Raw genomic sequence first — 26,652 nt, 5'->3', positions numbered from 1 at the left:
AGTGGTTAATGAGGTAAAACTCCCCTCTTGCAGTAAGATGCAGTACTAATTCCCAGCACCACACCCATGACCAGCAGTGTGTAATCAACCTTGATCTTTGCTTCCTTTACTTTATCATCTTCACACACACACACACACACACTCACAGATATGCACACTCGCTCAAATTAAAACAGATGGCATCCCGCTTCCCATCACACAACAGGCTGCACGTAAAATCAAAAACAAGAGAGGGCGGGACTAGAGGAACAGCAGTAAAAGTACCCTAAAAATGTCACAAGGGAATGGAAATTTTGGCATTTCAAGTTTCTTCACATGCAGTGTGTCAGTTTTTGCCTCTCTTTTTCAAGCACATTTGTTATGACGCTGCATGTACAGTATGTGGAGTGGCGATCGGATACACCGGTGGATTTCCTGGGCCCCACCACACAGTTTGCGGTCAGACAGGGCTGGTTAACTCTTTGCCTGGCACAGATAAGCATCTTCACACCCCACAACAGGAGTTGACCTGTCTCCCCCATCTCCCCCTTCACTGGCCACACAGGCCCACAAACACTTCCCCCTCCCACGTATAACCATTAATTTACTGCCCCTTGGGCTGCACGTCTATAGCTATTGATCAAACAGAGCTCCCAGCGCTAATTTAGTGCCCATGATACATTCTGTCATGAGGGAGGCAGGAAGGGAGTATTGATTAACGTACAGTTCTGCTAAGGGTGCCACTCTATGACAAGGGTCTAATTAACTTCCAAACCTCTTAGACCACTGCATTCAGATTTGTCCTGGCTCTGCTCTCTATTTGAGCTGGTGTTACTGGTAATGTGGTCCAGTTCCCAGTGCAGTCATCCATTCTGGAAATAGATGTACTGATGGTGCTCAGGATGTACTCAGGCTATCTGAGGGGTGGGGGCAAAAACATAAAAAGGGCACCCGCGCAAGTGAAGTGATGCATTTATAGTGAAACAGCACCAATGACGACTGCCTCTGTAATAAAAACACACAGGGAATTATTTGAACTTGCAGAGGCATGCAGAGGTCAACTAGCATGTAGGGCAGCCTGTCATCATCTTTTATCCACCACAGCGGCATCCAAGAGGGCACTTAGCTGCACTTTCTTCAATCATGGGGCCACCAGATAAACTGCAGCAATTGATGTTGTTTGTTGGAAAATCATAAACCTCTGTATTTTCATATTGTTATGGTATATTTCAGACACCACAAAATAAACAATGCACAAGGGGTTTGAATTTCCTGTGCCACCCGTTTGAAAGCCACAGTGCACATGTGGAGCAAGAGGACAGCAGATGAAGCAGTTTTGGTGTTGTTGAGTGGGAATAGTGAAGCTGTTCAGTTGTGCAAAGATTCCGCACATCTCCTCCTTTGCATTTTTTTTTTGCTGCTATGCTGCCACCCAGCGGCCCTCTGAGGTAGTAATCCAGGTGACAGAAACATTTGCAATAAAAGTTACTCGCTGACACATCAAGACTGAAGGCTTATTATTTAATGTTAGACACCAGAAACCACAACACAGTAGAAATATGATTAAAAAAAAGAGTAAGAAACACAGTTATTGATATGAAAAATCAACATTTAGAAGATTGTGGATTTGTAGGATTTTGTTAAACATGAAACATGAGAAAACACTTCTTACAAATATATAGCTGTTTTGTATAAGGTCTGATTAGCATGTCATAGTGTGTGAATGTGAGGCCTCTGCAGGTCTTTCTGTGCTCACTAACCTACAGTGGAATAAACATAGAACTGTAACAAATTACATGGCAGCAGTGAGATTTGAATTGTGCTTTGTGAGATGAGAGGATATCTGAGGGGCAGTCGTGTTTCATGGAGCAAAGAGAGTCTCCAGGTTTTTATTCAGCGACAAACTACTGCAGCTGACATCACTGATCAATCACGCTTCAAGCAGAGACGATCAGCTCACACTAATTAGTGAAATCTGCACATGAAAACCAACATCATGGTGCATGGTTCAAATAACCCAGACTTATTATCATGTTTTTAAAAACATGATTGTGTTAACAGCCCATTAAATTTGTATTTTAGTTCAGATTAAAAGTCCAAATACTAAAAAGTGTAAACGGGGACCTATTATGATGAAAAAGCTTCTGAATCATTATGCACATTTAAACAGTTGACACAATTCATGACAAAGTAAAATGAAGCAGCTTACAACAACATATGCAGTTGTGTATAACATATACAACATATGCAAAAATGTTTTGATTACTATTTTTTTTCTAAACATGAAAGGCACTTCAGGCGGGTAACATCAAGTTCCATGAAACAAGATGCTTCTCTTGTGAAGCATGACTCTTTAAACTCCAGATCAATTATTTTCTACAGGTCAGTTTCTTGCACAAACATGAAAACAAATACAAAACTGGAGTGACAGAAGATCCACCTTTAAATAGAGATAAGGTGTAAAATGCATGTATCATTGTTGAAAAATATCTCAAAGTGTCCCTTGCATCATTTTAAACTCCTATGTTTTTTATTATCAGAGCATGTGTTTGTTACATTGGATAAAAGGCACTCCTGACTGAGGGTTCGTCTGATAAGTAAGACAGAAAAGGCCAATAATGCACAAGATTTTAGACAATCTGAGTGTAAGTGTGACTTCCCCATTTACACAAACTCCTCTGATCGTTTCAAGCTGAGTTAGATTGTCTACATAATACATGAACCCAAATCTTACAGCTCCAACACTGACTGAACCCTTCTCTCCACCTGATGGGTAGAATTTAGACTTTCAATCTGGTTTTCATCTGGTACAATCCAACTATAAACTAGACCTGCTCTCACAGACAGGAGGTCAATCATTAAAAAAAACATGACTCAACACTACTGTACAATCTCAAAGTTAGAATAAATTATGTTTCCACCAAAGTGAACTTTTTGACCTCTTGTCCATTCAGAAGTGTGAGATAAAACAGTCAGTGATTAACTGCAGGCTTTGGGTCAGCAGAGTATAGAAGTCTGAATGGAGAACTACCAGATTACCAGATAAATGCTGCCCTCCTGAAGATTATCTGCCCTCATTAGCCCAATTCATCTTTATAGACAGGGATCAAAGGCACCTCTTATAATCTCTACAATTCTTCAAGAGCTGCCTGCTCTAATATATTTAACTCATTTCTCAACCTGGAGAGATCGGACAAAATCCAAGCACCGATTCTCCTTCATCTGAACTCAGTACACACAAGTATAACATTAACCTGCTACCCTGATCACATCAATCACTAACCCACTACTGTATGTCAGGGAAGTGAACACCAGAGATGGTCAAGTATTTGTGAAGTTTTGCAGGAAAATCTGAAATCTCGACACAATGCATTTGAGAGAAATTCACAAACTGAAGTAGACGTAGAACATTTATGTCTGTAATTTAAAGAAAAATTGGATTTGTTTGGTTGTTTATGTGCGTGCTTTTGTTTTTATTTGAACACCTCTGCCTATGTGTGCTCAAGGTTTTTATGCGAATGGTGTTCAGGCACAGGAAAGTTATGGAAATCACAGGCTAAATTATCTCCCAACACTTAAATGTCATTTTCTGCATCCCTCTCCTATTCAGCCTCATGTGTCCCAGTTCAGGAGGCTGACAAGCTCTCTGGGTCCTGAACCTGCTCCTCCTTCCAAATGAGTCAGAGGTCAAAAATGTCTCAAGATAAACAACACATCCAGGCTGCTATCAAGACCAAACAGTGCAGAGGTTATATCTAACTCTTATTATTTACACATGGCAGTGCTTATTATCCGTCTCTTGAGGTGAAACAAAACACTCAGCACATATGATAAGGTCATCTGAGGTTTCTCAGCTTCACATGTAGAGTACCTGAACGCCACATTATCAACAGAACAACACAGTGTGTGTGTTTGACACTGTGGACAAAGACGGCTGCATTTGGGGGAGACTATAAAATGGGACCGGCCGCTTCAACTCCTTTGTGATGTGTTCGACTGAGACAATAGGCCTTTGAAGGAGTCTACAGATGTGGTGAGATAATAAGCTGATAAGTTCCTGATTGCCTCTGCCACAGATGAGTAATACACTCTCACACCACACAAGCTCACTGCGATAACATTTATCACACAATGCAAGAGAAAACGTCACTGCATATTTGTCCCGATTTACCGAAGCGGAGGAATAATCTTTTAAATTTCTATCTTTGGTTGGAATGAGCACCTGCGTCGTCTAGACAGGGCACAGGATCACTCATAATAACTCATAAATGTACCATGGGCCTAAGATAGAGTAAAGAGTTCATCCTTTGGTAAAACAAATAGGTTAGAATTATCATTTTGTGAAAGAAACTTAAAGACTGCAAATGCAGCACTTCACATTACTATAGAGCATCTTTCATTAAACGCCTTATCACAGGGTTTGGTTTGTACAGACAGGCTTTGGCTGTATTCCTGGTCATGCCACTGAAGTAAACAAGGTTTCAGAAGCCGGGTTGTCCAGGTTTTGTTTTTCCGGCAGGTAATCCTCCGCATCCAGGTCTATTGTGGTGGTCACAGCTGTTCTCAGTCTCTGAGGATTAGAGAGGGCAACATTTTAGAAACAGCTCCGACACTTTTACAAAGAGAAAAATGGAACAATGTTACATGGATAACACAGACAACCATTACATCCGGTATGGATGTTAATGTTCCCCAGAGAATGAACCCTACTGACCCCAGACTTTTCACCTCATGCCACCATCAGGTCAACATTTGTAGATGGATTGCCACTAAATTTGGTACAGACACCCATGAAGCCCCGACTATGTGTTCTAATGACTTTGATGATGCCCTGACTTTTCTTCTAGCGCCATTATGGGTTCATATCCTTGTTTTTAGTGAAATGTTTTGACCTTTCTTGGATACTTTTCCTGTATACCTGCATTCCCATCAGCCTTAGCTGTGTATCAGATGGTACATTTTGGACTCTCTTAACATCAACACGTTAGTATTGTGATTCCGAGCACGTTAGCATTCAAAAACTGCTATGCCTATAAGTACAGCCTCGCAAACTTTTAGTCTTGTTTAACCTAAGGTGGTAGAGGAGCATCTGTAGAGGTGCATGCATGCCGGACAGAACGGGTACATTAAGGAAGAAAACATGTATGCACAACACAGGGAAGCAGGGTACAGATGCACCCAGATGATAAAAAGCCCCTCTACCTGATTCACAAACCACTACCTCTTACCCAATTTCCACAATCATTTGTCAGAATAATGACTCTTGTACTCACCTGAAGGAAAGAGCCTTTGTTGTTATACATCTCATGAATGGCTCCAAGTGGGATCCACACTATGGAGACCAGTGAGACACACCAGCCCACATATTCAGCCCACAATGGGTATGTGTACTTGCCATACTGAACAGGAGAGTACTGGGCAATGCTGGAGGTCAGTATACACTATGCAAGGAAAAGGACAGTCTTCATCAATAACCATCATTATTAATGCTATTATACTGATAATTGTAGGCAACAGTCAAGAAACAGTGGTGACTTTATTCGGATAGTTTAAGCCTCACCAGCACCAACATAGGACAGAGCAGCAGCCAGCAGACACGAAAGTAGATGTTTGGAGTTTTTCCCTGCATCCTCTTGATCATTAAGGTGATTCTTGGGACACCTGATGGAAAAAAGACAAGTGCTAATTTAACATTTGGAATAATCATTATTCATTATGTTGTGAATATGCAAGATTTTTAGAATACAGTTAATAATAACCAAGCCACAGCAAATCCTGGCGGCTCAGAGACCTAAAGCATTCACCATAAACAGGACATCCTACGACGTCTCATGAACTTTATGAGGATCTTACCAAAGATCCAGCAAACAGCTACAACTTCAAAGAAAGCCAGGAAGACGAGGGACACCACAGCGGTGTAGTGGTCCATCAGCTGAAACACATAGATACCCCCCTGTGCAGGAGGGAGAAGGGGGAGAGAGAGGAAGAGAAAGACCACCATCACGAAATAGCTCTCACTACTGATACAACCGTGTAGGCTGCCAAATATCCTCAAGTTCCTCTGAGAAGTGAAAGAGCTCTGTTGTTACATGCTGTACCTTAGTAATATGAGGAATCCCCAGGACAAAGCAAACGATGCACACAGCCAGGGTCAGCAGCTCTTCCCTCTTTATGAAGCGCAGAACTTGGGGGCCAAACTCGTCTTTTATGAAAGTGATGGCGACCTCAACTGTGGCAAACTGTGGCACACACAAAACGCTTACTGTGTTTGCCATATTTAGCTATTTTATAATATGAGTGGTTTCAAATATGAATGCCTAGTATGCAGAAGACAGCAGATTTTGATCACCATCAGCACAAAATTCTCCAATTCTTTGGTTTATGGCCAAATACCTGCAAAACTAATGTCATTTTTGCCTAGTTATGACTAGCAAATCCTCGCGTGCTAACATGCTAAACTAAGATGGTGAACATGGTAAACATTATACCTGCTTAAAATAAACCATTGGAATTGTCTTTTTGTGCATGCTACATTAGCATTTAGCTCAAAGCACCGCTAACAGAGGCGTTAGCATGGTGGTCTGTTAGCAAAGGGCAGAATGAAATGAGCTTAACTCACCTAGATTATAACTTACTTGTGCCCGTTCATTTTAAATACATTAGAGAGACAGTAAGAGACGAGAAAATGAACTTATCAGCTGTTTGAGTAATGAGCTCTGCAGGCCTTGAATGAAAGGAATGGGATGTAAGGTCGTTTGATGTACCAGTAAAACAACAGGAGAAAAAAAAAAGGTCATAATTACAGTAACTGTATACACAGCGTGAGTCGCCAGTCAGTAAGAGTTAGCAGCGCTTTATTTTGACTACACAGGCCTTTTAAATTGAATGTGTAATCATTTCCATGACCATGGCCAAGAGATAGACAGTTAGGTAACCAGTTACAGAGAAACCGTCAGCTGGAATGTGCACAGAGGAAACCCTCTCGAACACTTTTGCCCACAAAAGATGTGCAATGAAACATCCACTTCGCCGTATTTCCCCACAAGTCTGCCTTCCTCCTGACGAACTAACGTCAGAGAGGAAGAGATCTGTCTGAGTTCAGTTTTCAGCGCTGTGCTTCACGCTGTGTTTACAGGCCCGTTAAAAATGTTTACCTGGCTGTCCAGGCCCAGACACAGCAGCATGAAGAAGAACAGAGGGGCCCACAGCTGAGGGACGGGCATGGTGGAGAGGACTTCAGGGTACACGACAAACACCAAACCAGGACCTGAACCGCGACACAGTAAACAGTGTGTTAGGAGTGTTTGTGGATTCTGCCAAGAATTGCACTTAAACAAATGAAATATCACATGTTCATTGGTGAGCTGCGGAGGTGCTGGTACATGGACGGAGCCAGGCTGGCTGTTTTCCTCAGATGGCATGCTAAGCTAAATACTTACCATATTTTTTTTTTAACAAAATGTCAAACCATTCCTTAAACCCAACTCCTACATCCAAAGAAGGTGTAGGTTAAACAGTTAAGTTTAGTCTGGGATGAATACAGACTTTATTTTCCTGTTATAGCTGTAGCTCATAGTATAAAGCCTGTTATTGTTTTGTAGAAATAAAGTTAAATGCAACTAGTAGTAGTAGTAGTATGAACTGTCTTTAAATAATACAACTAAAATGTTATGTCTCGTCGTGTCTGTTAAGCTGTTTGTTTCACGAGCGTCTAGTCTGGTCTTGCACTTCCTGTTTAATTGTGAAACCCCAACTCTCCTCTCGTTTCAGACCCTGACTTCCTGGTGTGTTTTCCCGCCTGTCTGATTGTCTGCCCCGCCCTGATTGTCTCCACCTGTTCATTGTTTCCTCATGTGTATATATAGTCGGCGTCTCCCCTTGTCCTGTGCCAGATTGTCATGTGCCTTGTCTCACGTCAGTCCAGCGTTTACCATAGCCATTGTCTTGCCATTGAGAGTTTTTGCTTTGCCTTTTTTTTAAGAACTGAAAACCTTAGTGTCCTTAGTTGTATTTTTGAGCCTTTTGTTCCACCTTTATGTAAATATAACTTTTGTTATTAAAATCGGCCTGAAGCCTTTACACCCATTCTGTCTGTGTCGTGGATTTTGAGTCCTGACTCTCGTGCCTGGGAATTGTGCCATAAAATCAGACACTTAAAATAACGCTAAATAAAATAAAGATCAGAACAACAAACAATAGCAATAACACAGATAAAACTGAATGATGGCAGCATTCATAAAATGCTGATTTAAAAAGATAAGTTTTGAGAAGTGAGGTAACTAAAAATCGTGAAGTTTAACTCGAAAACGATGGAAGTTGCGATGTGATGATCATGAATGTGAGAAAACGTAACCAACAACATCAAAAACGCTGTCACTATACACTATTTATAAGCAAATGCAAGACACAAATTGGGCCAGTAGGAGTCACTATGCTGGGGGGGGGTCATTGTCCTATATACTTAGGAACATTCGTCCAGGTAACAGGTGTTGCTGGATGCAGGAGCAGTATAATTTTTGACCGCTGTGCACCACACTGCAGCATGACATTCATTCCTGCAACCCCTCAGGGGGTCTTAAAAGACTTTCAACTGTCACTTACGGATCAGCTGTTACACAATGACTCACACAAGAACCCCACTGAGTTTGTTTTAAAAGCTACTAGTTTTTCTGGTAGACTAAGAGCAGTTTATTTAAGGCTCAGCGGCAGACATGAGGTGTTGACATGAGGCTTAAAGAATGAATGAGTTACTCTCATCTAGTAACTAACTGGAGGATGATGGAGTGCATAAATTATCAGAGAACACCGTCGGTGAAGCCAACTGACAAAGCTGCAGCCCAGCTGTTGTTTGAGTCTTCATTTTTTAATGCAGTTTCAAGAAGTTCTGTTTCCGTCATTCAGATAATCTACAACCATCTTATCTCAACCCACTGCTGACCCAGACGTGTGGCGTCTTTGGTTGCATGATTTCACTGCATGTCACCAGAGAAACACACTGGATGTACAATGTAAGATAAGATTCACAACAACACCACTTTTAGAACTTGCACATTTGCCCAATTTGTCCTTGAGTGACCAGACGTCAAAATATTCAATGCGGACGTGCACAACCTCGAAATCCGTGTCTTGTTTTTCCATGGAAAAAAGACAAAAATGCTCCCAGGAGGATGAAAACCAAAACAAGCTCTTACAGCTGAGAGCAGAGTTTGGGATCTATTGTAGTTGCATGTCTATCTCTATATGCGTAACACCATTCTGTCTTGTTGTTTAGATCCTTGAAATAAACACAGTCATGAGAGTGTGGTGTGATGGACTCTCCAAGCTTAATGCTTACCATCTGTGGCTATGTTGTCCACTGGGAGGTTGTGTATGTGCGCCATGTAGCCAATAGCTGAGAAGATCACAAAGCCGGCCAGGATACTCGTGAATGAGTTGGTAAATGACACAATCAAAGCATCCCTGGGACAGGAGGAGGACGAAATAAAACATTTCAGTGCAGTTCAATAGAGTCAGGAAAACAAAGGTTTTTGCACAAGATGAATATAAAAGTAAAAAATGCCCCTGGCAGGTAAATAATGTTGGGCAGTTGAGGGTTTCTTAAGCAATTGTAACATCACCAGAATTATAACAATACTTTTTTTCCCCTCTAACTAAGGTGAGGCTATGGAAATTTTTTTCAAATAAATGCTAAGCTGAGATGATGAGGCTTCAGCTAGGCGCGACCACATTCTCTCATCGTTCTAGTAGTTATGGAAGTATGTACAGACATAAACAGTGGTTGCCCCTGCACATCTGCATATCATGGAAGAGTGGAGGATTGGCCTTGGCGGAGCGCTGCGCTCTCTGAGTACTCTTCTAGTTGAAAATAAAACTAGCGATTCTGAATTTCCGATCAGTCGTTCTCCTTTTGGCCTCGGACGGCTATGCGTACGGTGGTGAGTACAGCAGACAGGGATCATTTCAGTTCTCTGCGGGACGGGAGTGACCTTTCTTGCTGCTGAAGCCTACGGCCGCTCAGTAAACACAGCAAATTTAGAGAGACGAGACAAAACTGGGGCTTCTTCCACAAACAGTTTGTCCACTTTGTTCCCCTGCTGCTGTGAGCAAAACAGCCCTGAACACACAGAACTGAGAGCACTGCTGTTCAACTGCCAGCACACAGTCACACTGTTTATAGTGGACAGCAATTTCTGGAAAAGGATCTATATATATATATATTATTATTATTATTATTATTGTATTTTTAGTCAAGTGAGTCAGTTACCTTCTGGACATTTGTAATGGTGCCCTTATATGTCCACTGAGTGAAAAGTGCTACTATTTTCCATTTTTTGTTCATGTTGCTACTAACTGCCTGCTATGTCAACATGTTCGGCCTGTGAGTGGAGTCCCACACATGCAAACAATCAACAAAAGCTCTCACAAAACAACACCAGCATGATTTTAGTACAGCTGTTCCAACCAGAGAATGTTGAATCTGTACCTGAGAATGTTGTTGTTGAACTTGTTGTAACTGGCCATCGACACCATGGAGCCGAACGCTATTCCAATGGAGTTAAACACCTGAGCGGCTGCTTTAACCCAAACCTATGATGGAGATGAAGACGAGCGTGAGGACTAGCTTTAGTGTTTAGCTTTAAAAGGCTTATTTCCTCAATCAGCTTTTCACTTTTTTCACTTTTTATTCTGTTATTATTTAATAATTGGGGTCCTCCAAGAGCCAAAACGTTTTCTGTAGGTTTTTAACAGTCATGCTTCATTCACATAAGATTTCTGTATTTTATCTGATCTCTTCTCATGCTGCCTTCAGGTGGGGTCGTGTTTTCCGCGCTCACAGAAGAGCCCATATGAAAACTCTCCTCTTGTGGTCTACACAACCTCGTAGGTGGAAAAGTGAGTAAACGAGTTGAGACGTGGTAGTTGGTCCTTCGGGGGACGGCTAACTACTAACTCGCGAGTTCCATTTGAAGCCGGCATTACTGGTTTGACTGACTCACCAATTTGATTCATCATCAGTCAAATGGGAGAGTTTCTGAGAGTTTTTCTTTTCTAACTTTGTTTGATTGCACATTTAGTAATGAATATCTAATATTCTTCAATGCACATCGTAACTGATGTTTACATTTGCACCACTAAACCTCAGTTGGGCTTTTCTGACCACAGTGAGTATCTGTTATGTCTCGTCGGATCTGTTGAGGTGTTGTTCACTGTTGTCTGGTCTGTGTCTTGCACTTCCTGTCTTATTGTGAAAACTAATTCTCCTCTCACTTCAGGCCCTTGACTTTGTGGTGTTTCCTGCATGTCTGATTGTCTGCCCCGCCCTGATTGTCTCCACCTGTTCCTTGTTACCTCGTGTATTTAATGTCTGCATTTTCCCTTTCCTGTGCCAGATTGTCTCGTGCCAACCCTGTGTTACACGTCAGTCCAGCGTTTGTCTTAGTGAATCCACAGTCAGTAAAGAGTCTTGTTTTTTGGGGGGTTTTGACGTCAGAGAATATCCTTAGCGCTTTTTGTTGTACTTGTACTAGTATTTTATATTATATATATATATTTTATTAATAAATCGGCCTGATGCCATTTTGTTTTGAAAGAAGTGTCTGGGTCGTGCATTTGAGTCCAGTACTTTGAGCCTTGCCAGCATCACAGTATCCAGCTTGTTCTTGTGCTACGAAGAGATCATCTGTAGCTGTACCAGACTATCCTGGGAGATTTGAAGCTTCTGCTTTGTGTTTTCACTCTGGTTTAACTTTCTGTCCCGAAATTGTATTCTGGCAGCTGCTGCTAAAACCTTCAAAGCCAAATGTTTCACTTTCTAAGGTGCCCTGAGGACAAGCTAAGTGGTTTATTGTGTTCATTGCTGCTCTGACCTCTTCCCTTCTCTCCTCTTTTCTTTGTTGAGTTTGGTGCTTGAGCAAACACAAGATAAAAGTCGATTCTCGGAAAAGAGAGGCGTCAGTCTGAGAAATGATATTTGCATTCAATTCCTCGCTCTCTGACGTATACAGACAAGTTCAATCTAAAATTGACATCCATCAGTCTGTCTTGTATGCGACTATAATTACAAACATGTAGCCAAAGTCTTACATTTTAATGTTATTCATTCATTAACAGCGTCTCACCTTCACTTCAAACAGCTTGCTCCAGACAGGTGTCACAAAGTACAGGATACCAGTCTTGGCTCCAGGAAGGTGCACATTATTAATGAGCAGGGCAAACAGGATGAAGTAAGGAAACACAGCGGTGAAATACACAACCTGTGTGATGCAGAGTGAAAAACAGGAACTCTTTAGTGCGTGATTTGTGTAAAATGTCCTGTACAGTATATCACATGAAATTGTAAAGAAGCTTTGCATATTGAAAGAAATTCAAGAATACCAATACAGCATTCATTCTAATCATGCACAGGCACATCTTGCAGAAAAGCAGCTATTATTCTGACCTTGCCAGTGGATTTGACTCCTTTAAATATACACAAATACACGATGACCCAGGCAATAACGAGACAGCCAAAGAGTTCCCAGCGAAGGCCACCAGCTTCTCCAATGCCACTGGTTTTCTCCAGAAGCCTGTGACTGGAAAAATGACAGTACAAATACAAAAAATTATTGTTTTTTTAAATAATTAAGTTAAATAAATACAAATAAAAATACAAACAACAGGTTAATACCATTAACATACTCTTAAAGATATCACATCAAATGTGATCAGACTGTCAACTGACACCTGTCAACAAATTCTGATTCAGACGTTGCTAAATACACTGAACAAAACAGTTATTGCTCCCATTTTTCATGTGTTGAAAGGAAAGATCCAAGACTTTGTCTATGCACACAAGTTTCTTGTATTTGTCAAATGTTGTACACAGATCTGTTTAAATCCGTGTTAGTGAGCACTTTTCCTTTACCAAGATAGATACCTTTCAGGTATAGCATGTCAAGTTGCTGATTCAGCAGCGCAGATTTTTTTACAGGTATGCCTTGTGCTGGTAAAAATAAGATGCAACTCTAAATGAGCTCGTAAAACCCTGTCGTACACGCTGATGCAGAGCATTACAAACATGCCGGTGAAACAGGTCTGGTGGCCACATTTTTCATGAGTTTCTCTCAAAATATCCTACTACTATTTCCTGCTGCCTGTAACACCAGAATTTCTGGGTTTATCACATCTTATCTGCAGCTTTTGGGAATTGTGTGCAGATCGTTGCACTGTGGGAGTATTATCACACTGCAACATGAGGAGATGGAGGTGGATGAACTGCATGACAGCGGGCCACAGGATCTCGTTTCCATCTCTGTGCATTCACAACGCTATCAATAAAAGCGCTTGTGTTTGTCCGTAGATTGTGTCTGCCCATACCTGACCCCATCGCCAGCATGGGGGACTCTGACACAACTTTGATCTTAGAAAACTGCTCACCCACACAACGCTATTCATGCAAGGTGATGATGAGATGAGATTACGAGTTCAGATTAATATGTCAGATCAGGGAGTAGAAGAGAAGAAGAAGAAGAAGAAGAACTGGCTATGTAACAGATCTAACAAACAGTTACACATGTAATAACCTCATGTGTCCCTAGATGCTAACCCACGGCATAGACAAACATAGAAAAAACAGATAGCAGTGCCATAAATTGTGGAAATACATAGAAACTGTATATTCCCGCAGTTAAAAGTGAAGTGAACTTCTCTCACTCAAAGAACTGTTGGCTGGCCGACTCCACGTGGGTGTTGTTGCCGGAGAAACCGCTGGAGCAGTCTCCGACGGCGTTCCAGGTGTTGTTGCAGGACGTCCAGGGGGGGGTCGCTCGGAACGAGTTGTACAAATAGTAAAGTGCCCAGCTCATGAGCACATTGTAATACGTGGAGTACACAAAGGAGATAACGACTGTGGCTAGACCAACACCTGCAGAGTGACAAGCAGGGGAAAACACACAAAGTGAGCAATGACTCTGCAGACATTATGTCATCTGTGGGGAAGAAGCTACACTTCTTCAAACTGTTATTAAACCAGTCTCACACTCCACATTTCGCAGGGAATGGTCAATTACTTGGGCCCACAATTATAATAATGGGTGCAGCCTACATCTCACACACAGATGGACAACAGAGAGACACCGGTATCATCTAACTTCGGTCAGTGGTGGCCAAGATGAAGTCAAACAAAACTCGGCCACAGATAAAAGGCATTCCTGGAGCAATGGATTAGAAATTCCACAGTGTCATTTGGCCTGCGGGGCTCTCGAACTCTTGAATAACATCATCTGTTAGAGATCAAAGACCTCTAACAGATGTAAATTATTCAGTCTTTTAACACCTGTGGCTCTTAGCTGTGCTATCATATTTCAGGTATGGGCGTGTAAGCCTGTGCATACTGTATGTGTGTTTCACCTGCCTCTTCCTGAGCAATGACTCAGCAAAAGAGCTTGGCCTCTGCGGCAGGTAGAGGGTCATTATTTTGCTCAGCGACACTTCAGTCGAGTGGACAGGGAGGATTGGAACCAGGCTGTCCTCAATGAGACATATTTCATTGTGTGTTTCTTCAGAATAAATCAGCACTACTGCTTGTGCTATCTGACACAACAAGAGGAACTGCGAACCATGTTTTGTCAGATGTCAATACTTTAAAGCAACAGTTGGACATTTTGGGAAATATGCTCATTCACTGAACTGCTGAGGGACTCTCGTGCATGTTAAATGTGTGACTGGAGCTAGGAGCCGGTTGGCTTTGCTAAGCAAAAAGATTGGAAACAGCTGGACACAGCTAGCCTGGCTCGGTCCAAAGGTACAAAATCCACATACCAACATCTTAAAAGCTCACTAATCAACACATTACATCTTGTTTGTTTAATCTGTGCACAAAGGGAAAAACAAAAAAGACACTTTCTTGACATGCCTTCTTACGAGGGTTACATACCAGACTTTTCTATTAGATTATGATTCCAACTGTCCTGCTGGTCCTGGACATGTAGGACTCTGGCACGGAACCCCCTGTAACAGCGACTGGTCGCTTCCGCACTTCATGTTTGTATGTAGCCAAGCTTGCCGCTTCCCCTGTTTCCAGTCTTTATGCTAAACTAAGCTAAACTCGCTCCAGCAACATATTTATCATACTGATGTGACAGAGTCATCAATCGTCCTGTCTCACTCCCAGCAAGACAGTGAAGACGCCCATTTCCAAGCATGTAAAACTTCCTTTTTCTATTTCTGCTCCTGTAAATCTTTTGCATCATGTCATCACTGCCCTCTTTGTTACCTTTGTCATTTGAGAATGACAGTGAAACAAAACGGCAACAAAAACACTATCTATGAAGGAACTGGCTCTCTGTTTATTCATAAAAACCTCGCTGAAAACATTTTTTCCATTTGACTGGAATGCCATGCTTCGCCAGATCCAGTGTCAGTAACTGGTAAAATGGGGGGACAGGCGAGTGAAAAACAACTCTGTGTCATCACAACGACAGACCCAAAGGAAACCCTCTCTGAGCTCCAGGATCAGCCAGAACCACTGTGATGATCAATGCTAAGCGCTCCTTCCATTGTGCTTTCCTGTTTGCCTCTTTCACTCTACACATCTAGCTTACATGGTTGACTGCTCCCCTGGTACACCAGACACACTCCAAGTGGGGAAGTGATGTGTCATTTCAAACTGCCAGATCATTATAGTCTGCTGGACTCAAAAACAAGGCAGAGCGGACAAAGATGGAGGGAAGCTGTTGGTGCTACCCTGCTCCGTCTCTCTTTATTACTCTACTACCCTGGGATAGCTCACCTGTCCACGACACGCCCTTGTTGAATCAAATGAGACAATCAGCAAAGTCCTGAATTTAAACAATTAAACTGACATTTCACATGCTGTGATTAAGCATACCGCAGTAAATCAAACATAAGCATATTTGTTGACTTGTGATAGATATTTGTGGGCATTTAATCACAGGGCATATATCACTGCAGAGAGTAGCACAGGGAAATCATTCAAAAGAACATACAGAAAAAAACTACCTGCTTTTGGACCTTGTTTAGCACAGAGCATTAACCAGGAAGAAATGAGCGATAAATCAAGTGAAGGACCCATACGTTTTGACCGGGTAGATAATCTCTGTCTTTAAAGAGATAAGAAAACTATGGAGAAAAATCTTTAGTTAGAACAGGACAGGAAGCATTTTCAAATTCAAACACTGATCGTTGATGGCTGGGCCCTTGTTTGATTTGGATTGCAATCACTATGATGAGCTGCCAGTGCTCTGCAGTCCACACATTTCAGGTCAGTCAAAAGTCAGATTCACAGTTTCACAAATACCTCCTGGTGTGTGCATGTTGGGTTTTTCTTAACAACCATTTCCAAAAGATAGAAATACTGATTCACATGGTTTGCCTGATGTTTGTTCTGAGAATGAATGTGGACTGTGAGAGCACATTTTCAGTCATCCAAATGTGACTGAATTATCATTCAAATAAATCAAATTTATGGATCTTCAGTACACGTTTCGGTTAATTTCATGATTTCTTTTGGAATGATATTCATGCAATCATGCAAAGAATTTAAATTTCAAGATTGAATGAAATGTTTGTGGAACAAGCTCTCATCCATCAACAGGTGAAAACAATCCATTTATCAGAGAGAAAAGGGAACTGAAGCCGTTATGTCGCACTTTCCAAAGCCAACCAGAGTCCAGTCATTTTACCTCACAGACACAGGAGTTGCTGGTCTACCGCTGCCTTGATTGGTTAGTTTGAATGTGTTATTGTGTGACTTCAGAGATTTAACGGGTTACTTTGAATACAAACTGATCCTTGAAAACACCAAAGTCACAAAAGAACACAAACAAACTAAGCGGCCGCCCGAGCACGAGACCAACGGCTGCTTCGTTGTTCCCTCTGGTGGCTTTAAACAAAGCAACGTAAATGCTTCAGTTCCCGAACCGGCTGTTTGACAGATAGAGGTGAAAATATTCTAAATATAACATGCACTTAAACTTAAACTGCTTCCAGTAGACCACATACACTACACCACCACACACAATATTAGTGTATACCAAACTGTGCAATATCAATATTCCCCATGTGCAATAATTACACTTAACCATTGCCATATTTTATTTATTTATCATATCTGTGGGATTAATAAAGGATTATTTTATCTTGTCCTTTTAGGTGGATAAAATGCATGTTGCTGTCATCCCATCCACAGCGGTTCATTGCTTAGTTTCTATGACAATAGTCTTACCTGGTTGGGGGCCATCTACTGTAGGTGTAACACTAACTATGGATAAGTACGTACCTCATTCAACTCCACCTCATATAATCTGAACTATCCCTTTGACCTCATTGCCAGACATAAAAGGACACAATCACCTACAGTTAACAAATTCTATACATGTATTCCCTTATGAGAAGTAGATTCACTGCCTAGTCAATATGCAACTAGTGTCACATCCAACTTTGAAATGAGTGCATTGCTGTAATGGTGATCATGCGTGTTTGTCACAACCTGAATAAAGCTTTGTCCCTGTTTAAAGCTTTTTTTCTTTAGGTGAGACACTTGAGGAAGCGCCTTAAAACTGTGTGCCCAGGATCACAGAGCACAAAAACCACTTGAAAACATGTTCTATACACTATACTGTGCAATACAGTAAATTAGAGGTATATTAATTTGCTGCAAGTTATGCACTGCAGGACACAGCTACTTTAATTATACATGACTACACAACTAAAGAGGAGGGCTTCACGGCTGGGGGCAAGGAGAACATTAGTGGAGAGGAGGAGTAATGTTTGATAAGACACAGGGGTTTTACTTGTTTTTCAGCATGTCTGTCAATTCAGGATTTTACCACCAGGTCTTGCCTGTGGGGACAAAGAGCCTCCACGGGTAGTTTGTGAGCAAGACTGGGCAAGATTTAATTGTTGTCTGTACTCTGTACCGTACATTGCCAGCTGTACAGTATGCATGCAGGATTGCAGTTTTTTTGACTCCTCTTTATGCCTCATGCATTATGTCTCATGGTTCCTACTCTCTGTTCTGACAGGCAGAGCCAGTGGACATGGCTGTTTGTACAAGGATCAGTAACTAGTGCTGACTTTCACATCAGGTGTAGTGCTGAGAGCTTATTATATTTAATCAAGCAATGTCGACCATGAGTCACATTTAGGTACACCAATACAGTCTACTGCTTCATTTCTGCTAACTCACCCTCTATCAAACTCTGCTGTTGTTGACAGCTATTACGAAGCTGCTGCAATCACCGATTCTGCTCAACTTCAGTCTACAAATGTGAAATACATAAAAATGTATCGAACTCTTATGAAATTATCTTATTCTTCTCCGGAAGTGGTCTAGTTAAAAAAATGTGGAGCACTTCGCTTACAAAGTCTACTGAATTGATCAAGAGTTAATAACTCACTTTTTTGGGGGGATAATTTGTTCAACAATGGTTTGTAGCAACAGTTTTATGGTAACTGTACAAATAAATTAGTATTAAATTCCCAATAATTACAGCTATCACTCTCATTCCCTGATATATTGCCAAGTCATTGCCCTTTCATGCTAAATGAGCTTACATGAGTAATGACGGTAATGATATTAAAGAATGTAAGAGGTTTTCTGCACCTATTAGTTTTGTTTTCACTTTATATTTGAAAGTCTAACACTGGGTGAAGATTAACATGTCATTGATCTTTGTTTTTTTTAGAAATGAGCAAAACACTGATCATTTGTGTCTGGCGCATCCTGATCTTGTGCATTTGCTCGACTTTGTGTACAGGCCAAGAGGACGCTTTGGCCTGGAGGGTCACTCACCTTTGAACAAGGGACAGATTTTGGCGAAAGCATGCACGGGCCCTAAATGAGTGTACTGCCCAACAGCAAATTCCATGAGGAGCAGAGGAACGCCACACAGGATCACCATGGTGAGATAAGGGATCATGAAGGCACCTGAATTAGAAGAACAAAGAGGAGCAATTGGTGGCTGCTGCTGCATGCACCTAAACAAGTATGTAAAGTAGCATCTGACATACATGTGATGCAGCTGCTGTGTTATTGTTTAAATCAGGGATACTTACTGCACACCAGGTTTCCAGTTCTTACTAACAACTTAATTATCGTTTGACAAATTCTGAATGCTTAACAAAGCTGAAGCTCTTGCTAAACAGCTAAATAATGCTGAATTCTGCTGAGTCATCCTCAGTTAGACAACCAAGTGTTGCAACATGACTGAGAAAAAAGGATTTACCTGTATAACATGCCTGTGTTATGATTATTCATAAACATGGAGTCGTTGGTTCTTTTCTGTGGGTATAGAACATTTGGGTGAGAACATCTTGACCTTTAAAGAAAAAGGTGTGGAGGTCTAACTGTCGCTGTGTGTTTGACATTTTTACCCATCCGCTGAATAAAGCAGTTATATCAGGTTTAAACAGTGGATTCGTTTCACACGTTCCAACTTTTTCCCACAGTCCAGAGATGTCACCATCTGCATGTGCTAGCTCTACGGCAGACTTGGCAACCTGTGCAGGGTGTACCTCGCCTCATCCTGCCCGATATGTGCTGGTAATGGCTGCAGCCAGCAAAACCACCTGAGCAAAGTAAGTGGGTTACAGAGTGGACGGACGGCTTAAATGTCATGAATAGTATGGAAGATGAGCACTGAACTGACACGTGATGCACTGTTAATTTCAAAATAAAAACACTGGTGAATTTTTCTATACAGTCTATGTCATTTCTGTTGTACTTGACCCTGGTTATGACTGTGACTATTGTTCTATATGAAAGCATTTGTGATATGGAATCATGCATGTGACAGGGCTGCAGGGCATGCAGAAGAGCTTGTGACATAACACAGTATTTTTCCTCCAAACTTCATTTTTCTCTGTGCTTTCATAAAGTGATATTTTTGCACATACTATTGCAGCATGACATCATTTTTCATTTGTTTTCCAGGAAATTTTCCTCATTCAAATGAATGGATGGAGTGTTCAAAAGAAGGCATTTTCACACTTTTTCAAAGTTCTCATTCACACTTTCGGCTGAACGCTCCATTCAAACTTTCGTCATGAGTTTTATTCATCTTTTAAATTTCATTCATATTAATTAGGTGCATACTGCTTCAGCTGCATAGTAATGCAGCATTAGTTAAGCGATGCACCTTACTCTACAGTCAAACCTTATAGCGTTCCACATCTTTCATATGGTCTGATTTTTAAATCCAATTCAAACTAACTGGACCCTTTCCCACATTTCCAACTCCTCATACTCCTTCAGCTGCCTCCCAGCTTTCCAACAGACCTTAAAGTATTGCACATCTTTAATCCATTATTCATATTATTCAACTCTTAAAGCCAGAAATGCATGTTATTATCAGCCTTTCCACAGCCGGCATTCTAGTTAGGCCATAGTGAGGTCAAGCTGTTGTTCTATACTATTTATATTGAGAGGTGTTTCTAATTGTACCGTAAAATTGTGTTAACACCTCTATGACAGCCTAAACATTATAGGCTAGAATATTAGACTTGGCACAGTAGCTGTATTGCATTGCTTAAGAAAAGGGAAACACTAACGGTTATTACATATTAAACAGACCTCCTCTTGGTGCAGGCTGCCTTCAGTGGCTTTTATATGAACTCTGGTGGCTGAACAGCAACACCCTCGCACAGCTTACATACAAAATAAAATAGCTTTTCCCCTGTAAACACATAGAAGTGTGTCACTGACAGGACAGCTTATTATTGTTATTATTATGATTAAAACAGTTGAGTCAACATCCTTGACCCCTTAGACAGCCTTACCTCCGCCGCTGCTGTAGCACAGGTAGGGAAACCTCCAGACATTACCCAGCCCCACCGCGTACCCCACCGACGCGAAGATGAACTCCAGCCGCCCACTCCATGTGGGTCTCTGCGGCTGCGCTCCCGCAGCTTTCTCGGTGACCAGCTTGACATCTAAGGGTTTCAGAGCATAATCTCTTTCATCAGATGGTATTTTTGAATTCTCGGCAGGGACCTCCATCGTGGTTTACCAGCGGTAAGAGTAAAAAGACGGTTATGTCAATCAGATGGCGCTGCGCAGCACTGTATTATAAACTGTACAAGAATAACCAACCCGGTTAAAATTAGACCGAACCAGCTGCATCGATTCCGTTCAGATTAACTCGAGTAAATTGTCTTCAGGGACAAATGATCTGGATCAGACCGACAATTAACCCCCTGAGCGTCTGTTGCCTAACAATGACTGATGATTTGCGGTGAAAGCCTATAACATGCCCCATTCAGACAGTGCGGGTAGCCTACAACACAGTGACCGCCAGCATGCACATGCAAAGCCCACCACGTCTGCTCCTCAGTCAGCCTGCTCGCTCTTATGTGATGTTACACAGATGTCCTTTTCCTTTCTTTTTACTGCTGCCGCTGTGAAGCCAGCGCGCTTTCCTGCGGGGCGGTCCTTTTCAAAATAAAAGCCCAGCTGAACTTATTCAGTGGCCTGTGAGCGCAGAGAGGTTAGTCACAAGGATGAACTTTCAAAAAGTCCAGGGTTTGTGATGAAGGCAGCAAAAATGTGTTAATTGTGGCCACGAAAATAATAAACAAATAGCCTACAAACATTGAGAAACTCCGCACCGACGATGCACATTTTATTCCAAAATTACGTTTAGCTCTAAGATTTGGCTGTAGTTTACAAAGCCACCGGCTGATACATGTGGTCCATGTATAGTGCGTTTAAACAGCACTGGAATGACAGCAGGAGAAATAAATAAAAAAAAATCTCTCTGCAAAGACGTGCCGGTATCAAGTTAGCAACAGTAAATGCACAACGTCCGGTTAGCAACATCCGGTTAGACCTTCATAATAAAGATTGATGACAGCAATAATAAACGTGGTTAACATTATGAAAGTGTCATACTTTGGTCAGATTTGGGCAGCAGAATTACTTTAGGTCAGGTTAGGTTTCGGAAGACAGCATGGTTTATCTTAAAATAAGTTAGCCAATTATGCATGTTTCAGTTTCACACAGAACATGAACCTTGGACTCCTGGATGAACATTTTGTACTTCAACCGCCCCACCTTTGGTACAATATAAACTAAGAAAAAAAAGAAAGAAGAAGAGAAGAAAAAAAAGAAGAAAGAAAAAAAAAACCTTTGAACATTATAGGCAACTGTAAAGCCGAATTTATGGCTGAGGTGGTGTATGGTCACAGTGCATGTCCCTGTAGACTATAAGTCAAGGATTCATGCTCCCCTGGGACATGTGGTCACTCAAATCAGTGGGTGAATCCGCCACCTAAATTACAGCAATGTATCATCATCATCATCATCACCACCATCAGATGTCTCGCAAAGATGATCACCTCAGCCAGAGGTTGATGTGACATGTGTTCAGTAATTCAGTATAGCCCTCAAAGGATATTAGAAAAGTTGAAATGGCCCTTGATAAGAAAATGATTCCCTTGACTTTCCTGTTTCCTGTAGCTTATGCTTCTGGCACAATGTCCTTCACAGAGACATACTATGCACAGTTAGAGAAGGACACTCTTGGGTACTTGGGTGTGAACAACATACCATCAGCACATCTATGGGAGGCTGACAGAGCTGGAGACAGACCATAAAGAGTAAGGAAGAACCACAGCAATGCTCCACCTCCACTCCACAGACTACTATCTAGTTGTTGTAGACTGCCCAGAGTCAGAAGTGGGAGTGAGCGGCCATAATGCAGGTGTTCTGTGCTGTTTGTCCCTTTTCGTCTCCTGTCCTCTCCAGCTCTGCCCAGGTGTGTTATGTCTGATTGTTGAATGAGGTGCAGCTGACCTTCCACTGAAGGCCTTAAAAGCTCCTGTGCCAGTGCCAGGAGAGAGGAGGCATGGGGACTGCTGGTCAAGGGTTTTGAGTTGTGTTTTTGTCAGCCTTGATTTACTGTCCTGGTTGTTCATATGTCTGCATTTGAAGTTTGGGTCAGTGGTGTGTTGTTGTTATGTTAAGCGGGGTCCACCGGCTGAGGATCTCCTAGGGCCTATGAAGTGAAGCCGGAACAGATGACACCTCTTGACTTTGCCAATTGAGACAGCACTGTGGGATAGGACTGAATAGAGGGGTCTGGGCTGGTTTTGATGGATCTCAACACAGGTGCTGAGACGTAATGTGAAATCTGCCCTTGGCTTGCTAAGGACACACTATGTAAGAAAAGATAAAGTTAGCCATAGTGCTTCTAAGGAGAGCATTGTAAGGTGGAATGATAAGCTACCTGTCATAGGTGGTATCGTCATGATGTCTGGAGATTAGAGCTCCTCTTTGACCAAGAAGAAGAAGATCAAAGAATCTTCACGTTCCAGTTGCTGAAATTTGTTTAGGGTCACATCTGTCATTGGTTTAAATCAAATAAACGGAAGATTCCTTAATGAGTCTCCCCTGAACTTTTAAGATTCATGAGCATTTAAATTTAGTTGGAGAAAGCATTTAATTTTAAAATTAATACAAGTCTTGATCTTAAAGAACTGATTAAACTGTATTTCATTCCAAAAAAATCAAAGTGGCATTTTTGTTTTGTGTCATATTCCCGTTAGAGTCTTGAATCAGGTGATGTTTTTTCAGTGTTAATATGAGCACCTGTTTCAAGACAGGCTTTAAAAATTATTATCTAACCTAAGATTTAGAGTGTCATTTTAGGGTCCCCTTCGCCCCTGCAAGGCCACAGAGAGACCCAAAACCACAGCTCAATGCACGCTTTGAATCCTGTTAGACTCTTCTAGTTTGCCACATACATGATTAATTCCATAACATGAAACATTTTGTGCACCCCTCCGTCTGCTCCAGTGTGGGCAATCTGGCACATGCAGCGTGTGAGATTGTCCTCTGTGTCAACCTCATCCTCAACCTCATACTTTTTCGTATGGACATGCAGTAAGTCGCTGTAGAATGTGGCCTCAGCTTCGTGCAAACCATGACTGAGACTGAGCTGCTGGAAAGCAGAAGCCTGTTTCAGTGAGATTCACCTGTGTGTGTACATGCAGGAGATGCTGTGAAACAACCAGCAAAGAGAGACATAACTCAAATGCCAGTCATCAAAGTTAACCATCTGCCTGCAAGCATCAGCTTTTATTCCACCAGCGCTATTGTGCATTGCAGAATTATCAGCTCACTGCAACTTGGTGGAGTGGGCTGATTGAAAGGCGACTTCTGCTTATATTATTGTACTTTTTACTGCACTGCACTTATTTTAACTGTAGTTTCTGGTTAATTTTCTCATTAAGATTTTACATGAAATAAAATAGAATTAACTGCTAAGGATTAAACCTGTAGTTCCTAACAGTTTCGGCTTTCATCACTTTTCAGGGGTCTTGCAGAGCTACCTGTATATGAAGTAATTAAAACTAGCTTACTAGCTCCACCTTGACTAGCTACAGCAATAAAATGATGCTGAGACACTGAAGCATGAGTATAGTTATGTTTACCGGTCATCAGTATCAAAATCGTGCCTGAGTCACATGCCACAGTGGAAAGCAGTGACGGATGGAGCAGCGTTTCACATGCCTGTTTTCTGAAGGTGTTTACTGGTTCAGCAAGGCCAGTGACCCTGTGAATGTTGACGGAAGAATTATCCGCTCGATACTTCAAACACAGTGAGGAATTCTGAAGCCACAACAGGTTGGACTTGCATCCAACCAAGCTTTGGCTGCATGCTGCAAATAAATAGAGGATATTACAGTTCTGAAGGCATTACAAGACACAACAAATGAAGGAGGAAAACAGCTGGTTCAGTGGGAGTGAACCAAGTCCTCCAGTTGCTCCAAGCGCACCCTCCTCTGATACAGGAGCACCAAGAGCCGAGATTCTTTCAAGCTTTTGAAATTACCACCGCAGCACTGCTCATATTGTGGCACAAATACAAAGCCTGCTGTTTGCTATGATTTATGAGGAGTTTTTCTCCCTGTAAATCATCTACATCAACAGCGATCACTATGAGAAATATTTTTGTGTGAGCTATGAAGCTGAATTCTCTATGGCAGCCACGTAAAATCACTAAAAATAGAAACCAAGCGGGCATTGAGGCCATGTCAGCTGGCAGAGGTGCAGAAAGAGGATTCTGCATGTAACAGAAAGAAGTGGCCCAACTGGTATTACATCAGGTCGTGTTCAGAGTCATTGAGAGGCACAAAGTGTCGTCATGATTGCATGTATCGCAGTAAATACACCAGACCAGAAATTGTTTGCTCTTTGTCTAAAGAGCAGACCACCTGCGCTTCATAAGCAGCTTTCCCACAAACTCGATCTAGGAAAGGGAGACTGCTCTGTTTACTCTTCCCACTTTTCATTATTTCACTGTATTGTCAGAAACAATTTTTATAACAGGTGACACAAACACAAAATTGTGTTCCAGGCTGCAAAACAGAAAGATGTAACACTCTTCTACTTAAATTAAACCTCATTATGCCTCTGCAGTAATGTTAGAAGAATGTTGACTATGGTGGAAGATAGATTACTAATATTCATGCTCTGGCTGGTTTTTCCAGCTTATATTCACACACCTTTAATGTCCAACAGCGGCTTCTTACTACCTCTGCCTCTGTTTTTAACACAGGAGACACACATCACTTTACACACTGATCATGGACTCAAATTAGCATCTCTTGGAGAAATATTCTCATACAGTGAATGAGCCAGAACTGCAGAAACATTTTTCTCTACATGAAAAAATGTTAAGAATTTTTTTGTGAAAAGGACTCTCTGCTGAGTAGGTGTGGATATTTCATATTCAATACACAAAGTAAACATTCCTTCATGCACACAAATCTCCCCAAGAGATGTGAAGACTGGCTTTGCACTGTGCAAGCTCTGTCATATCTTAATTCTTTTTTTTATCATTTACTTTTTATTGTTTTTTGATTTTACATGTAAACAGACAAACTGTCAAGCAATCAACATGAAGACCTATAGATGAGTACAGAAGTACCGAGGAGAAAATAAAAACATACTTAAGTGGACTGGTAATCACCTCCAGTTGAGAGAATATAAGTATTCTGATAGTACAGTCTGAAATTACCTGAAATCCGGTCTTATGGTAGAGACAAAAGCACACCATTTTTGCCAATTATCAATAAATGCCTCTTTTTGTGTTCTTAAATTAAACGTAATTCTTTCCATTACAAAGATGCTGTACACTGTATCAATCCATTCATCTACACTGGGTGCCTGCCTCTTCAGCCATTTCTTCGTTATTAATTTCTTACAGGCCACCAGTCATATCTTAATTCTAATCTATTTTATTTTTTATTTAGTACAGTAGTTTCTATGTAGATGTTTATATATATATATATTTTCATACCTAAGTCAGGTCAGCTTAGTGTAAGTTATATATATCTATCTAGCTATGTTGCTATCTAGCTCTTTAGTCCAGGGATAAGATCGCACAGTACATACTCCGGTACAGCAGGTGGCGGTACCCACTTCGTAAGTAAAGAAGAAGAAGAAGCAGAAGAAGAAGAAGAAGAAGAAGAAGAAGAAGAAGAAGAAGGGTAAGAGGAACTAGAAGAAGGAGAAAGAAAATAAGTTTGCCGTATGTTTTTTGCCTGTAGGTGGCGCCACTGCATTTCTTATTCAGTTTGGGCCCAGACCTCAGTGTTCTCCTGCTTCCAGGTGCAGCGGTTGAGCCCTCCCGCTCTCCGTACAGGAATTTGCAGACTGCATTACGTCAG

The 26,652-nt window shown here is 41.5% G+C and overlaps 1 protein-coding gene across 3 annotated transcripts; it reads right to left on the bottom strand.

Moving 5' to 3' along the window:
• Window positions 1-1,492: 1,492 nt before the first annotated feature.
• Window positions 1,493-21,324, bottom strand: si:ch211-225b11.1 (uncharacterized protein LOC561694 homolog). Of its 3 annotated transcripts, none has more exons than XM_041937695.1 (13): window positions 20,758-21,324; window positions 18,773-18,907; window positions 13,672-13,882; window positions 12,419-12,551; window positions 12,099-12,233; window positions 10,463-10,566; window positions 9,314-9,438; window positions 7,134-7,246; window positions 6,078-6,218; window positions 5,833-5,932; window positions 5,540-5,640; window positions 5,253-5,420; window positions 1,493-4,549 (listed from the first exon to the last, which is right to left on the bottom strand). In XM_041937695.1, the coding sequence occupies exons 1-13, from the start codon at window positions 20,975-20,977 to the stop codon at window positions 4,436-4,438; spliced, it is 1,800 nt and encodes a 599-aa protein (XP_041793629.1). In that variant the 5' UTR covers window positions 20,978-21,324; the 3' UTR covers window positions 1,493-4,435. The 3 variants fall into 3 exon arrangements, with proteins under 3 accessions (XP_041793629.1, XP_041793631.1, XP_041793630.1); XM_041937697.1 differs by lacking the exon at window positions 20,758-21,324 and adding an exon at window positions 15,979-16,098 and having other exon boundaries at window positions 18,773-18,931; XM_041937696.1 differs by lacking the exons at window positions 18,773-18,907; window positions 20,758-21,324 and adding an exon at window positions 15,979-16,460.
• Window positions 21,325-26,652: the final 5,328 nt, after the last annotated feature.

The sequence above is a fragment of the Chelmon rostratus genome, chromosome 5 (assembly GCF_017976325.1).
Source record: "Chelmon rostratus isolate fCheRos1 chromosome 5, fCheRos1.pri, whole genome shotgun sequence".
In the NCBI taxonomy this organism is placed as follows: Eukaryota; Metazoa; Chordata; class Actinopteri; order Chaetodontiformes; family Chaetodontidae; genus Chelmon; species Chelmon rostratus.
Note: the sequence above shows the minus strand (reverse complement) of the source record. Positions and strands in the feature narration are given on the sequence as shown.